The 16,879-nt window shown below is 35.6% G+C and overlaps 1 protein-coding gene and 1 long non-coding RNA gene across 5 annotated transcripts in view; one reads left to right on the top strand and one right to left on the bottom strand.

Moving 5' to 3' along the window:
- Positions 1–16,879, top strand: part of LOC125645464 (uncharacterized) — a 202,610-nt gene that overhangs the window by 158,551 nt on the left and 27,180 nt on the right. For all 4 annotated transcript variants that reach the window (XR_008795896.1, XR_008795897.1, XM_048871004.2 and 1 more), the window contains 11 exons: positions 3,095–3,267; positions 3,587–3,668; positions 4,045–4,278; positions 6,891–6,988; positions 7,102–7,216; positions 7,365–7,528; positions 7,632–7,707; positions 8,000–8,236; positions 14,006–14,122; positions 15,041–15,182; positions 15,348–15,511. Coding sequence is in view for 2 of the 4 variants with exons in the window: in XM_048871004.2 (XP_048726961.2) it covers positions 3,095–3,267; positions 3,587–3,668; positions 4,045–4,278; positions 6,891–6,988; positions 7,102–7,216; positions 7,365–7,528; positions 7,632–7,707; positions 8,000–8,236; positions 14,006–14,122; positions 15,041–15,182; positions 15,348–15,511 (1,602 nt within the window). In the remaining 2 variants the exon portion in view is untranslated. The remainder of the gene's footprint in view (positions 1–3,094; positions 3,268–3,586; positions 3,669–4,044; positions 4,279–6,890; positions 6,989–7,101; positions 7,217–7,364; positions 7,529–7,631; positions 7,708–7,999; positions 8,237–14,005; positions 14,123–15,040; positions 15,183–15,347; positions 15,512–16,879) is intronic.
- LOC130046864 (uncharacterized) lies at positions 1,725–2,687 on the bottom strand. The gene is made up of 2 exons (XR_008795901.1): positions 2,255–2,687; positions 1,725–2,031 (listed from the first exon to the last, which is right to left on the bottom strand). It is a non-coding gene; the product is annotated as an uncharacterized LOC130046864 (long non-coding RNA).

The raw sequence follows: 16,879 nt of genomic DNA, 5'->3' as shown, positions 1-16,879 counted from the left end.
TTTCTTCAGACAGTCCCGTGTCGATCTGCTATGGCCGCATCTTGTGTCGAGTTCTCTTCGTCTGCCAGACGCTGCGCGTGGCCCCATGACAAAGAGCAAACAAATAGAGTGGTGGATCTAATTACTTTACGTTTCAAATAAATTATCAAATGTTACAATGCAATCACTGCAGATACAAATTGTTAAACATTTAAATGTAATTATCCTCTACATATCGTAACAAAGGTCAAACTGCTCTGGACATATAAAATATTTCTGCTCAATATTTTGAAAACCTTTGCTTGAAAGACATCAAATTTGATGTAAATGTAAACCCTAAAAATGGAAACATCATTGATTTTGAAATCGGGTCAGAAGTCAAATTTTTGTACACATTAGAAAATATTTCTATTCTCGAATTACAATTTTCACCTCACCCTTTAGACTTTATGAAGACTTCTCAGGTAGCAAAAATCATTGCACTGACCTCAGAAATGTTACAGGTGACTCTCTATGGCTGGAACTTTGATCTTTTGAAGTTCTTGACCTCTCAAAATGAATTCACTGTCCCAATTTCAAAGTTCTTATTCTCGCAGAGGTGAAAGTTGGGTCCTGTAGAACATTGTATTTTACTCTTGATAACTCAAAGTTGTGATAGCTAATGTATGCATGCTATCAATGAAATATATAATTATTTCCATTTGGACCCTCCTGGATAATGGTGAATACCTGAGGCTAATGTGGGCATAGTAATTAGGTGTTTACCATTGTGACATGACATCTGTGTGTCAGTGTGGGGATAGATTATAATGAATTGTTTAATTGGTCATTTTGACCCTATGATTTTGTTTTAAGGTAGATGCATGATTAAGTATTTGTTTAATTGTACAATTTTAACAATGACCCAAATTACAGACCTTCAACACTAATTTTGAAAAGTTTGTTTTAATTTGACAATGAGACAGTCCATTTTAGAAGTTATTTCTTTTTGTTTCATATGATAATTCACTTGACGAAAATGTACAGTTATTTTAGAACAACAGTAAAGTATATTAGATCAAGGAATATTAACACATAACAATCTGATTAAAATAAGATCCTTATATTATCCGCTCACTTAGATCTAAGTGAGCAGATCATAGGATCTTATTTTAATCAGATTGATATGTGTTACATATTATCTTAAAGTATTGGCAATATCACTGGCCCTTCCAGATCGTGGTTTGGCATGGTGCCAACTGCACACGTGTGTGTGTGTGTGTGTGTGTGTGTATACACTAAAACATGCTTATTTATAGTGAAGTGCTGAAGATGAACACTTCTGATATGTTCATAAATGTAATTTGTTGTATCTGATGAATTCATAATATGTTTTCAAAGTACAGGAAATAAAGACCTCTTCCCACTTAGATGTACTATGTAAGCATGAATTCATTATAAGCTTTTTCGGTGTAACAGTGTTTTACTGTATTTGAAAAGTAATAATTTTGGTTCACAGGTGTTAAAGTGTGAAATACATACATACCAACTTTTGAAAATCCCCATGGGGGATTTTGCACGCGACGACCTTTTTTCAACGCTCAAAATTCACGACATTTTACCATGAAAATAAATGTTTGTCTTTTCATATAAAATATCAATCTAATCATTATACATGTATCATACATTAACACAACACCAAGTGTCAGTTTGACCATTGACTTGAACAAAACTATAAAAAAAAAAAAAAAAAAAAAAAAAAACACTTTGAAAGATATACATAAGTATTTTATTAAAATTATCTATTCAGCAAAAAATCCTCTTCAACAAGTGACATTACAAATATCAAATAATACTTAAAGTTGCATCCTTTTACACCATATACACATTGGCTGGTCTATATATCAAAATTTAAATTGAAGCACATGCATTTCGGTACGACTACAAAGGCGATCTTGGTTGTCTGTAAACATGGGCTTGCAGAGTCTGGTGGAACAATCTGCATTGCAACCAGAAAAGGAGTAGTCTGCCCTGCTATGAAGTTTGCGAACAAAACCTTTGCACCCATGACATCTGAAATAATTACCAGGAAAAAAAACACATCAAAATATATGTTTTTACTTGTAAATTAAGGCTACTTGCTAATATAAAATTCAGTACAGACTTGTGCGAATTAATTACGCATCACAAAGTCTATTGAATACTACACTATATAGACTATGTAATACATCGCTATAGACAGATAGATTCGGATAGCCTATATTATTATAGTTGGAAAAACATATATTTTACGTACCTTATTGCATATTTTGGATGCTGTCAGTGAGAGGCAAAAAATCGGGAATGTCCGATTGCTTGGTGGTGCATGGTGACACTATTATCGTTGTCATTCACGTTTGTGTAAAGGATATGTCAATTTGAAATCCGTCCCGATTAATTACTTTCAAAACATGCTTCGCACTGTCCAATAAGCACCCAGACACAGGCAGACCAGGTAAATTACATCACCCCGATATATACCATGCGACACATGTAAACAGCAATGGCTGACTATTGTCCCGATTTCTGATTGGCCAGTTCAGAAATGACGCAGGATTTCAAATTCCGGTTGGAAATGGGGATTTGTTGTCGTAAAATGGGAGATATTTTTAGAAAATCAGGATTTCGGGGTATTTTTGCAATCCCGATCGGGATATCGGGATTTGCCTTTTCAACTGCTTCAAATCGGGAGAATCCCGCACAAATCGGGAAAGTTGGCATGTATGGAAATATCTCTTGAATTTGATATTCAACAAAGCCATCTTAGAACCAAAATTTTATATATGCTGTTTGTTATTTGACAAATTAAACGTCAAAATAATAATTTCAGATTTTGGACCAAAGAATAGACTGGTGATGTCTCTATTTGATAATGAACAATTATTGAATGGGACATGCATCAACATACAAAAATACCAAGCTGACATTTCATAACATGAGCTTTGGTCTTGTTAGCCATAGGGACATTTTTCCCCATAAATTTGTGTCTAGTAAGGTAGTTTTGTGTCAAACAAATATTTCTGTAATTATTTAAAGAATGTGGAAATGATAAATGTTTGACTTACAACATATAACTTTCTGCAAATCTCTTTCACAGCGAGGTATAACTGTTTCCAGTTTTACTTTCACATGAGAGGAGATGACATGGGCGATTTAAATATAACCACAGAAGATAGATTTGGATCAAATATTGCAAGGTGGTCAAAGTCGGGACATTATGGTTCTCGCTGGGACAGAGGCTATGTAGCTCTATCAGCCGATACATTTAAGGTATATGTTTATAGTAAAATAATAAAATACAATTTATGTCAATAATTAGAACTGCACGTAGAAAAGTACAGTAATTCTTGTGTGAATGTTGAAATGACACTAGTCATCATGGGCATACCGTTTTCTCTTTCATGGTTATAGTACATGTATATATATAGCTCTGATTGAACTACATTTGTCTCTGGTTTAAATATGTAACAGACCCGGAGATTTTGAATTGTCTTTCTTACGTTTTTGAAAGCCTAAAAATCTTTTATTTATCAAGCTTAAAAGCTTCAAATTATAGTGCCTCTATGCAAAAATACATCAATTTCCACAGATAAAGATAACGGGGATAAGAGGCAATGGGTATCAGTCAGACATTGCACTAGATGACTTCAAAATCTTGCAAGGACATTGTGGTAAGTTTTACAGACGGCTTCAAAAGCTTAAAAGGACATTGTGGTAAGTTTTACAGACGACTTCAAAATCTTACAAGGACATTGTTGTAAGTTTTAGAGATGACTTCAAACACTTACAAGGACATTGTGGTAAGTTTTAGAGACAACTTCAAAATCTTACAAGGACATTGTGGTAAGTTTTACAGACAACTTCAAAACCTTACAAGGACATTATGGTAAGTTTTACAGATTACTTCAAAATCTTACAAAGACATTGTGGAAAGTTTTGCAGATGACTTTCCAAGGGACATCTTTGCATAAATTGTTTAACTCTTTATCTTCTTTGGTCTGCAATTCTTTCATCTAACTATATATTAATGATAAAACTTCTATTTAGTGTGTGACAAATGGAAATACGGTTTGATGTGTGAAAAATCGTGCAACTGTAGAAGAAGTAGTTCTGAAAGCTGCGACAGCCAGACAGGAAGCTGTGTTTGCCGGTCCGGATGGAGTGGAAAGACATGTAATTGTATGAAAGCAACTGACACATGTCATGTTGCCTATTCCTATTGCCATGGTAACCAGTGCCTGTGTAAAGATGGCCAGTATGACACAGGTGTAACTTGCTCTGGTATGTAAAAAAATCAACGAGGTAAAATTCATGATATAACCTATTTTAGGGCCCCGTCTGGAGCCCTTAGTGATTATATTAGCCTGTGCTTCCGTGCATAATGTCAGTTTTCTGGGCTATCCCTGCAGCAATTGATTTGAAATTAAGTTTTATATGAACTTCTATCAATGGGTTTCAGATAGAGACATGTCAGTTTTTCTTGGATAATCCTTCCTAGTCGAATACTCGGAGGCTTTAGTCAAGCGATAGTTGTCGAGTACTTGGTAAAAAAAAAAAGAAAAAGAAAACAAAAAAGAATCTAAGTCATCAGTCACATGTCAGTGCACACAGATAACCAAGGGCTGCCCATAACGACCGTTTATCTGGATAGCTGTTTAAAAATTTGTTCACTTGAATTAAATACATTGTATTAATTGCACATATAGCTAGAACAATGTGATGCAATATTACGATTGACAAGTTTGGGTTTATTTATATTCAAGTATGCTAGCATGAAAAGTATATCAACATGTAGTATAAGTGTAATTGATGAATTTTCATTTCATTTCATTATATTTTTTATGCGAAATAAACACAGGGCATTCTTTTTTCGAGAAAAACTAGGGGATGTACTTTGCACTGTTTCCAAGGAATTAACCCAACTTTGTGTATTTAAATGAGGGTGCACTATACACTAATCCCATAATTAATTTATAACCTACGGCCTAGTTCCAACTGAATCCCTGACTCGTGACAGAGAAGTAGATAAATGGTAATTTTTATTTTGATAGTGAAATGTTGTACATGTACAAGCAACAACTAAAATGCACTTTGGCATAAAAAGAAACAAGGAAACATATTTATTAGGGCTTTCCAATGTATGTACACAATTTATGATGTACAACATATTTGTTGTCCGTACAGCATGCAAGTTCAGTTTCACATAATTGTACATATGTCACTGTATTTCCATCACGAGATCATTATAGATATAATGTCCAAACAGTGGATTTCAGAGGCACACATGTTTACAAACCGACATCCAAACTTAACTGATTTATTTGCACATAAACAAATTAAAACCGGTTTGACTTTACCCTTACATGATTTTTACCCACATAAACACTGAAGCAGTTAGAATTTATGAACAATACAAAAAAGCTATATTAATGAGTACTCAACTATGAAATATTTAGTCAATGATAGGTATGACTGAGCTATAGTTGAATACTCGTTGACATCCCTATAATTACAGATCAAGTCTTCTCAAGAACAAATGGGACAGAGAAGTTTACATTTACATAAAAGCCTCCTGACATCGTGCATGTTAAAGTTTGTTAGCATCAAGGCCCCCAGGGTAGGGTGGGGCCATAGCTGCAATAATTTAACCCTCTCCGATTTTGTTTTTGGGAGAGGGCTACAACTCCTTAGGATCTCCGTAATGGTGCAAATGCGGGAATGATTCACTCCCGCAACATTTTCGATCATTCTGAACGTTTGCTGACTTTCTTTACGTAAACAAAATGATATATTCTATGTTTCTTTCTCAATATATAAATTTACAACCAGCAACTTACGATTTGTAAGGCTCTATTCTACCGTTTTCAACAATTTCGATGTATTCCAATTTCTCGATTCATATTTGTGCGCCATGTTTGATGTATTGAAGTTTCAACTTCTGATTGTCAAGTTATTTGCATATGCCATATAAGGTAGTATTTACATCAATGGACAAGTACGGAGGAGAAAGCTAATTTGTCGGTATTAAAAAGGTTTAGATTTAAAATTAATACCAAGTTCGAAAACAAACAGCAGCTAGAGTGTAAATTCTTTCTGCAACCATATGATTTTCCTTTTTTTTTGTTAGATCGAGTGGCTTGAGTAACTAAATTTTCACGCAGATTGTCAATTTTTAGGTTTTTCAGTAGATCCACCTACGAGATCTCGCGATAACAAGCATTGCGGACCAAATGGAGAATTTTGCATGCTGTACATGATGTTTAATGAAAACACCCTTTTTAGACATCCCAAGCACAAAGTTGGTACTCCTTTTGGTGTAAACAACATTTGGAACTAATACACGGATCTTATTATCAGTTATTCATAAAATTATTTTGCACCATTATGGAGATCCTATGGAATTGTAGCCCTATATCCCCAAAACGTCAGAATTAAAAAAATTGGATGGGGCTACATTATTGCAGCTAGATGGGGCCACAATAGGTGATCAAAGTTTTGCATACAAATATAATTGGAAAATCTTTAAAAATCTTCTTCTGAAGATTTACTTGATCAAAAAAGTTTATATTTACATGAAAGCTTCCTGACATAATGCAGATTTTAGTTTGTTAAAACGATGGCCCCCACAGGTAGGGTGGGTCCACAATAGGGATCAAAGCGTGACATGTGAATATATAGAGAAACTCTTTAGATATGGGCCAAGGTAACTCAAGTGAGCGATGTGGCCCATGGGCCCCTTGTTTCTTCATTTAGGGTATTGGTAACTGAGACAAATGTATTATAATAATTGAGCACTATGTTCATTTAAGAACCCAACTTTGTTTATTATTGTGTTTTGACTGTATTGATCAGTAGATATTGAACATGGTTAACTATGTATAACTGTATTGTAGGTATGAATGACATCACATATTTCTGTTCATTTGATTTGCCACACAGCGTTGACCAATGCAAAATTGAATTATTCCCAATGAAATGGGATATTGAAGAGGTAAGACATTGTTGCATTGTTGATATTAAATCTACAATAGTATTTGATGAATAAATGAACATGATTTAAACAATTTTATGTGTGTTTAACTCAGTAACAACTTTTGTCAATAGAGCACCAGGCATTCGATAAATGATGATTACCATCTTGACGACAATCGCTATTTGATGACAAGAGTCAGCACTCTGGGCAATGTGTACATATTTACTCTCAGAAATATAACTTTAAGTGAGTATGTTGATTTAGTATCTCAGAATGCATATCAATTTCAAAGATGTTGATGCTCTACTACAGGGAGTTTTCATGCAAATTAGAAAATGAATTCCAAGACAAAGAGCAATCATTTTTTAAAAACTTTTAAAACTGTAATTTACAGAAAGCAAAAGCTGTCTACAAGTGAAATATTTTGCACGTGATCCAACGAAGCAAATGCTTAGAATTCAAGTAATAAAGGACAACCATTTGATGAGTAACAAGTTGTTTCAAGGAAGGGATTGGTCAACAGCCCGTGTCTCCTTAGCAGCAGCTTCACATGTCAAGGTGCAGTTTCATCTGAAGGTTACACAGTCGTGGATTATTTTTTATTTGATACCAGTTTTTCGCACTGTAAAGTTCAGTATCAATACATTGTTTTATTTTGTAGATTCATTTCATGGCTTACATTTACAACAGTTTACCTGTGCTAATAGATGATATAATCATCACTGCCAAGGATTGTGGTAATTATTGTCATTGCCAAATATAGTCAATTGAAATTATATGCATACAATATTAATGCTCTTCCCAAATCTTGGAAAAGAAAGATGACTATTAAGGGATATTTGTAGACAAAACTTTCAAATTGAGTTGATAAAAAGTGTTTCACTGAGTGCTGGTACTTTAGAACATGTTTTCTTGTTGTTTCCTATTTTGTAACAAATGTGTTCTAGCTAAATCAAAACAGACTTGCAGAGTTCACATGGGTTCAATCATATTCGATTTATTATACATGTAGTTGTTTATTGTTTACAGGTGCATGCTCACAGTGGTATTATGGTTCAGATTGTGAAAAAATGTCCAAATGCAACCGCACAAATACGCTTTCATTTGACAACAATGACCTTTGCAACTGCAAGAGAAATTGGTATGGTGAATGGTGTGATTGTTTGAAGGCACAAAATGACGCATGTGTCAAACAGGGAGAAGTGTGCAGGGAAAGCACCTGTACCTGTAAAGATGGATATACCAGAGCCGGAACGGGCTGTAGAGGTACATGTAGAAGTCGTGTATTCTCATAAATAAAGCTCATTTGCTTTTATGTTTTCATATTAGCGTTTTGTAAGATGATCATCTTATCATAATACTCCTAATAACATGAACCGGGTGGGTGAGGATACTTTACTGTCTGTATACATGGTTTGTCTGTAAATTAGTATATTTTCCCCAAAATGGTTAGAAATATCGTGTATTGATGTTCAACCATGGTGGAAAACTGGCTACTATAGACCTATTTCCGTGGTTACTATGGAGTTAGTTTTCAGGACTTTTGTTTGCTCTACTTGTAGATTATGATCTAATATTTGGTATTTCTCTATATGTTTATGATTAATAGCTTTGTAACAGATTTTTATTACATGTATGTACATTTATGCTGTATACAGGGAAATATTTACCTCCATTTTATTTTCGTCAGTGTGAAAATTTAAGATGGGGCAAAACTGTTTTCTGTCTTATCTCTCTTTTAACACAGCTGTGTCTGGGCGAATTAAAACAATGGCAGAACTGTCTGCAAGTGTAGAAGGGCAAAAATAACACGTGGTGAAATAACCCTGTATATACAGTAATAATAATGTAACAGATTAATCAGATTTTTAGTATGAACCTTTGTTATGATATCTTGGAAGATCAAATTTTTAGGGATTGCAATTGGTTGTCATCCATCGTCTTGTGTTAACAATTGAACATTTTAACTTCTTCATAACTACCATTCCATTTCTTTTCAAATTTGGGATGAAGCATCTATGGGAGAAGGGGGACATAAATTGTAAATTTCAGGACTCTCACACCCCAGGGGCCCAAAGGGTCGGGCAAAAACTGCACATAATTGACCAATTTTCAAAAAATCTTCTGTAGAACCACACATGTGTAAGAAAAACTAAATGCATAGTGATATAGAGCAGGAAGGCCTCTACCAAAGTTGTAAATTTCATGATCCCCGGGGTAGGGGTTCGAACCCCAGGATGGGGCCAAACTTAGTATGTAGTGTTTATGTATAAAACTAATGCTATTGATACTAAATTGAATTTAAATGGATAATATTTAAAAAGAGCAAATAGTCCTTTACCAAATAAAAAAAAAAAAAAATGATGATCCCAGGGGTGTTTTGGTATTAGGATTGGGCCAAATGGTCAGTAACAGTTATTTAAAAATGTTTGAACAATAGAAATTTCAAATTCTTCTTGATAATTATCATTTGAATTCTTTTCAAATTTTGTCTGAAACGTCTTTGGAACAAGGGGGGCATGAATTGTAAATTCAGGATTCATTTTATCAGAAATGTTATTTGCATCATGTAAATCCATTGTCAACTTCACATGGTTTTGAGAAGTGAACATCTTGTGTCTGAAATTGAATACTTGATTGTACTGTGTATAATAACAATGAGAAGCACGACAACCATTGAAAGCAAAATTCTAAAATCAGTACCTAATGTGTCCTCCGCCTTCTACAACACACGCACGGCATCTCCTAGGCGTAAAATGGATTAGATGTTGTATTCAGACTTGCAGTATGTTCCTCCATTCTGCCTACAATGCTGCTTCCAGCTGCCAACGTGTCTGTGGCTGCGGATGACACTTTCTTGCCGCCCTATCTAACTGGTCCCATAAATGCTCCATTGGACTCGGATCGGGTGAAAACACCAGCTATGGAAGCGTGTTGATGCCTTGTTGACGTAAGAAGGCAGTCGTTAGACGGGCAGAGTGAGGTCGCGCATTACCCTGATGAAACTCAGTGACATCACGATGGGCAGCAAAGAACGGGACACCTGCTGGCCGTAGAACCTCTTTGATGTAACGTCGTGCAATGAGAGTGCCATCAATGACGATAAGATGTGTGCGATGACAAAAGGAAATGCAACCCCATAGCATTACACTCCCACCTCCCCATCTATCCACCTCCCAAACACAACAATTTGCATAGCATTCACCTCGTCGTCGTCATATACGGATACGCCCATCATTGCCGCTTAAACGAAAACGGGACTCATCCATGAATAGAACTTCCGCCCATTGCTTTTGCAACCATCGCTGACGCCGTTGGGTCAACTGCAGCCGATTCTGTCACCTGATTACCATCAAATTATTGCCTCTAAACGGTCGTCTTGAGTTGCAGGCCCATAGATCGAAGCCGACGTCACACAGTTGACACAGAAAGACGTCGACCAACAACGTCTTGTATATTTTGTGCTGTTTGTGCCGCTGTAAGAAATCAGTCATGGAGATGACTTAATTTGATGAGATGGTCCTGGTTTGGCAACATCACTCTAGCTCTGCCCGGTCGTGGTCTGTCATTAATGGAACTCGTTAGTGCAATCCTCTGGGCCAGTCTAGTGATAGTCGAGGGGGGACAACCCATCTGTCTAGCAATTTGTCGCGCAGACAGGCCTGCAGCTAACATACCCTTTGCTTCATGGCGCTGATTGTTACTAAGCCTCAGCATATTTTCAGAATGAAACGGTCTATCAGAATTTCTTTCTTGGGATTTATTCACCCGATATGAATGCTTCACACATGTAAATCGCAGAGTCTGGTCAAGCATGAATCAACTTGCTCGGACAAAATCATGCGTCGCTGACCAACATCCAACAAACCCTATCTGGCCTGAAGCATTCAACCAAGACTAAGCTTAAATGATTTATTTTATAGTGCATTTACAAGTGTTAAGACATACTTGTATCAAAATTGTTGGTTGATGAAAATTATTGAAAATAGAACTATTGCGTTTTCATTGATTGTGAGTATATATCAAAATATTATGGCTGTGAAATGTTGAATGCCAATTAGCTTTAAATAATGAAGGGGGGGGGGGGTGTCCAAATATTATGGCTATTAGTTGGGGAAGTTTTGTCACCCTCTTGTCTTGTTAAAGGAAAAGTATTAAACCCAAAATTCTTAATCACATACTATGATAACAATGTTTAATCACTAAAAGGTGAAATCTTTATATATCCCATTCCATAGAAAAAAAAAATTCAAGGAGCCATGTTATTAGATAAGAATATTATCTCTTGATTGAGGTAAAAGACTAATGGGGTCCCATTTTTCACAGCCATGATATTTGGAAACCCCCACCCCCCCACCCCCATTGATAAAAAAAAGTTGGGGGATCAATATTTTAGAGCTCTTGAACCCCCTCTCTTATCTGTAGAAGACTAATGGGGTTCCATTTTTAACAGCCATATATTTTGACAACCCCCCCCCCCCCCCCCCCCCCCAATTAAAAAAAAGTAGGGGATCAATATTTTATGGCCATAATATCCTGAATCCACTCTCTTACCTGTAGAAGACTACTAGGGTTCCATTTTTCACAGTAATAATATCTTAACCCCCCCCCCCCCTCCCCAAATAATTAAAAAGTAGAGGGATCAATATTTTATGGCAATAATATCTTGAACCCCCTCTCATACCTGTAGAAAACTAATGGGGTTCCATTTTTCACAGCCATAATACAGGGCTTGAAGCTAACTTTTTATGTCACCAGTCCAGCCGGACTGATGGGGTATAATTTCAACCAGTCCGCAGAAAATTTTACCAGTCCAACAGAGTTTTCCAGAAATGATTAAACATTTAATTTCGTTAATGTTATCAAAATGAAATTTAACTCAATATGTCTCAGACAATATTGTAACACTTAAATGTGAGATTCATATTTACGAATCAAATTCATCTGATATCTATAGATCGAAGCATGCCAAATGTTTGTATAAAATTTCATAAGTATATGCTTTAGAAAATTAACCAGTCCCATCGGACTGACTAAAACAAATGTCAGTCAGTCCGCCAGACTTTTAACCAGTCACAGACTGACGAGCATATGTTAATTTCGAGCCCTGTAATATCTTGAACCCCCTGTTCTTGAACGTAAAACTTATGACTTAAACCTTTCCCCCCAATGAAACGCCTCATATCAGCCCCTCCCCAAACTATACATTTACTAAATCTGAAAACATTAAGGGGAGTCAATATTTTGCTGTGAAAAATTGAACCCGGGGTCAGTATATTATAGCCATAATATTATGAACCCCAGATTCAATATTTTATAGGGGGATTCATTATATCGCAGTGAAAAAGTGAACCCGGGTTCAAAATATTATGCGGTATTTTGAACCCGAGTTCAATATTTCGCAGTATCAAAATATTATGCTACACCAGACCTCCTGAATCTCTAGTCAAGTGCTCTAGCTATCAACTGAGCTATCTGGCCACTGGCAATGGAACATGTCTATAACCACCACATTCCTCTCACCATAAATTCCTTCACACCTTGACGACATCAGCACAGGATTTTTATCCCATTGTATGCATTTTCACTTGTTATTGGCTGATCTATGACACCAGATGTAACATATAGGGAAAACAAGATGGGTTTGTGAAACATCGATGCCCCCAGATTACAACAAAGTGGAACCAGGTCAAAGGTCAATGTTAAGGTCACCAGGTCTAAGATTTTGGTGTCAATGGAAAGGTCTTGCCACAAGAAACACATACCAAATATGTAAGCTCTACCTCTTATGGTGTTAAAGATATGACCAAGCTAGGTTAAATTTTTTGCTACAGACAGATGGACAGGCCAAACACTATATGCCCCAGAATGCATTGGACCAGACTGGGAATTGAACCTGAATCTATAGTCATGTGCTTTATCAATTGAGCTTATCTGGCCACTGGCCATCAAATCCATTCTGACATGCAGCCACACCTTTATATTAACTTTCAAAGCTACATTTACCAGAGTTATGAAAAATGTCTTTGTTACTACTCATTTTATTTCCACAGACATTAGTTAATGAACAAAAAAAAATATTGTTAGTGTATCTTATTAATTAATTTTTGTCAGGTTTTTAGCTCACCTGAGCTGAAAGCTCAAGTGAGATTTTCTGATCACGCGTTGTCCGTCCATTTGTCTGTCTATATCTGTCTAAAGTTTTCAGAACAACAGGGCCATTTTCAACCAAACTTGGCAAAAAGCATCCTTGGGTGAATTTAAGGGCTTTTAAGTTTGTTCAAATGAAGGACCATGCCCCCTTCAAAGGGAAAATATAATCACAAAAACGCCAAAATAGGGCGGGTTCATTAAAAATCTCAAGAACCACGTACTTGGCGAGAAGAGCTGAAATTTACATGAAAGCTTCCTGACGTAGTGCAGGTTCAAGTTTGTTAAAACCATGATGGGGGTAGGTTGGGGTCACAATAGGGGATCAAAAATTTACATGCAAATATATAGGGAAAATCTTTAAAAATCTTCTCAAGAACCACTGGGTCAAGAAAGTACAAATTTACATAAAAGCTCCCTGACATTGTGCAGGATCAAGTGTGTTAACATCACAGCCCCCGAGATTAGGATTGGGCCACAATATGTGATCAAAATTTTACATACAAATATATAGGCAAATTTAAATCTCTAAAGATCTTCTCAAAAACCACTGGGCCAGACAAGTTTACATTTAGATGAAAGCTTCCTGACAGTGCAGATTCATGTTTGTAAAAATCATGGCCCCCTGGGGTAGGTTGGGACCACAATGGGGATCAAAGATATATAGGGAAAATCTTTAGATATGGGCCAAGGTGACTCGGGTGAGTGATGTGGCCCATGGGCCTCTTGTCTATGATATAATAAAAATATTTAGTATTTTGAATATGTCATGTTTGGGCCATTTAGTTTCTTCATGACACAGCTCTAGATAAATTTTCGAAATCTGCTGGCAACCATTATCATACATATTTTGTATCTGATTATTCTCTGTGTTTATTGATGTAGATATCAACGAATGCAAAAATGTGTGCAAGAGTCCTCTACAAATATGCACAAACGGCGCTGGATCGTATAAATGTGTTTGTAAAAATGGAACCTTTGGAGATGGAAATATTTGCTCAGGTATTGAATTTTACATGAAAACTTTACTTTTGATTTTTGCACACTGGTAAAATGATCACAGTAATTAGTATGGAACTTTGTGAGATGTTATAAACATTTACAGGGATACACAATCATTCTTCACTGGATGATTGTCTTCACAGTTTTAACCTCAAACACACTGGTCAGTGAAATTAGCAATTATGTATGTCTGTCGGTAACAAAGAAAAAAAAAATCTTTGAAATCCATCAAAAGTTGGATATTGATGTCAAAGTATAGTCACCAGGTTGTGTTAATTCTGCAAGGAAAGCAGATTTGATAATTTAATACATGAAGATTTTAATGCAAACAAACAATGTTTTCATTTAAACAATAAAATGCTTTCTTTGTTGTTTCATCGAGTGGTGAAGGTAGCTAGCATTGCAGAAAAAATGCATAACTTGTGTAAGTGGGTTATACAAATTTTTTCTGCAACGATTGCTTACCTTCATCACCCAATGAAACAACAAAGAAAGACATCATATTGTTTATATTTATATTGTATGTATTATTTGAAAATGTAAACTAGATTTAAGATCTAGAATATCATACATGTATGGTTGACCCATTTGCTACGTTAAATGGGCCAATGCACCCGTTGACCTTAATGACACTCCATATTTGGTCATGATTTTGCAGACAGGTGGTATTAGAAGACCAGATTGAACTAGTTTGGAACAAACATGTATTTATTGCATAATGAAAGCAAAGTCAATTTCAAAAGAAATATAAGAGAAAAGATTCAGTGAATGTAAATATTTGATTATTAGGTGGATAATGATGTTTTGAATTCAACATGTAAAGCAATAAAAGATGCTGTGATTCTATAGATACATTTTAAGTGGAGTTTTCTAATTGATACATGCATAATAATGATGCAACTGTTACATTTGTTCCAGAGTCAGTGTTTGCAGTTACAAATGGGTCTCGTTCACAAGAAGGTACATTGTTGATGTGGCGAGACAATGCATGGGGGACAGTTTGTCAGCCATTTGATTTGATAATCGCCATGAAAGCTTGTAAAACAATTTTTCCGGGAATGTAAGTATTCATAGAATACAATCACATTAAATGATGAAACATATTCTGCACTAATTTTATGATTATCACTTTTAGAAGTTGATAAAGTACTAGATCTTTCCTTTGACAGCTTCATTGGTATGATCTTATATATTGAACAATCTGTTTTTATGAATTTTACCATAGGTATGGCATTCATCTTGCTCGAAAAGGTTACAAATCACCAAATGGAATATCATACAGCTCTGTATTACGCGATCATATTATAAAAGGATCTGACTATTCAGAATATGGTGTTTCTATACAGCCATGTGATACAGAGAAAAATGCTGTGTATCTTACATGTGGAGGTGAGTGCATCTCTACTTAGTCTAATGAAATTGACACATTCATATATTGTTTAAATCAAACATTTTTTAAAAGTACTTTGTCGGCAATATCTCCTGTGTTTCGTGCTTTAGAATGTTGTCACAAAATCAAATCAAATGTTGTCAGTTTTTAGCTCACCTGAGCTAAAAGCTAGTGAGCTTTTCTGATCACCTGTTGTCCGTCGTCCATACATGCCGACTTTTAAAAATCTCCATGGGGGATTTTGCACGCGACGACCTTTTTTCTAAGCTCTAAATTTGCGACATTTTGCCATGAAAATAAATATTTGTCCTTTCAAATAAAATATTAATCTAATCATTGTACATATATCATATATTAAACCAATATCAAGTGTGTTTGACCATTAACTTTAACAAAACTAAAGAAAAGAAAAAAACACACTTTGAAAGATATACATGGTTATTTTATTAACTATTCAGCAAAAAGTTAAAAATAAACTAACATATCCTCTCCAACAACAAGTTACATACATATTATCAAATAATACTTTAAGTTGCATCCTTTCACACCATAACATGACTGGACTATATATCAAAATTTAACTTAAAGCACCTGCATTTAGGTACGACTACAAAGGCGATCTTGCTGTCTGTAAACATGGGCTTGCAAAGTCTGGTGGAACAATCTGCATTGCAACCAGAAAAGGAGTGTTCTGCCCTGCCACGAAGTTTGCGAACAAAACCTTTGCACCCATGACATCTGAAATAATTACCAGAAGAAAAAAAGTCATCAAAATAAATGTTTTTACTTGTAAATTAAGGCAGTAGACTTGTACAAATTACGCATCACAAAGTCTATTGTATACTACGCCCCCTATAATTTTATAATACATCGCTATAGATTCGGATAACCTACATGTATATTATTATAATTGAAAAATTATATATTTGACATACCTATTACATATTTTGGATGCTGTCAGCGAAAGGCGAAAATCGGGAATGTCCGATTGTTTTGTGGTGACACTATCATCGTTGTCATTCATGTTCGTGTAAAGAATATGTCAATTTGAAATCCGTCTTCCCAATTAATTACTATCAAAACATGCTTCCCACTGTCCAATAAACACCGACACAGGTAGACCAGGTAAATTACACCACCCCGATACCACGCGACACAGGTAAACAGCAATGGCTGACTATTGTCCCGATTTCTGATTGGCCAGCCACAAAGAAATGATGCAGGATTTCAAATTCCAGTTGGAAATCGGGGTTTGTTGTCGTAAAATGGGAGATGTTTTTAGAAAATCTGGATTTCGGGGTATTTTTGCAATCCCGATCGGAATATTGGGATTTACTTTTTCAACTGCTTCAAATTAGGAGAATCCC

Source organism: Ostrea edulis, chromosome 6 (genome assembly GCF_947568905.1).
Source record: "Ostrea edulis chromosome 6, xbOstEdul1.1, whole genome shotgun sequence".
Lineage (NCBI taxonomy): Eukaryota > Metazoa > Mollusca > Bivalvia > Ostreida > Ostreidae > Ostrea > Ostrea edulis.
The sequence above is the reverse complement of the archived record's forward strand: the minus strand, read 5'-3'. Positions and strand labels throughout refer to the sequence as shown.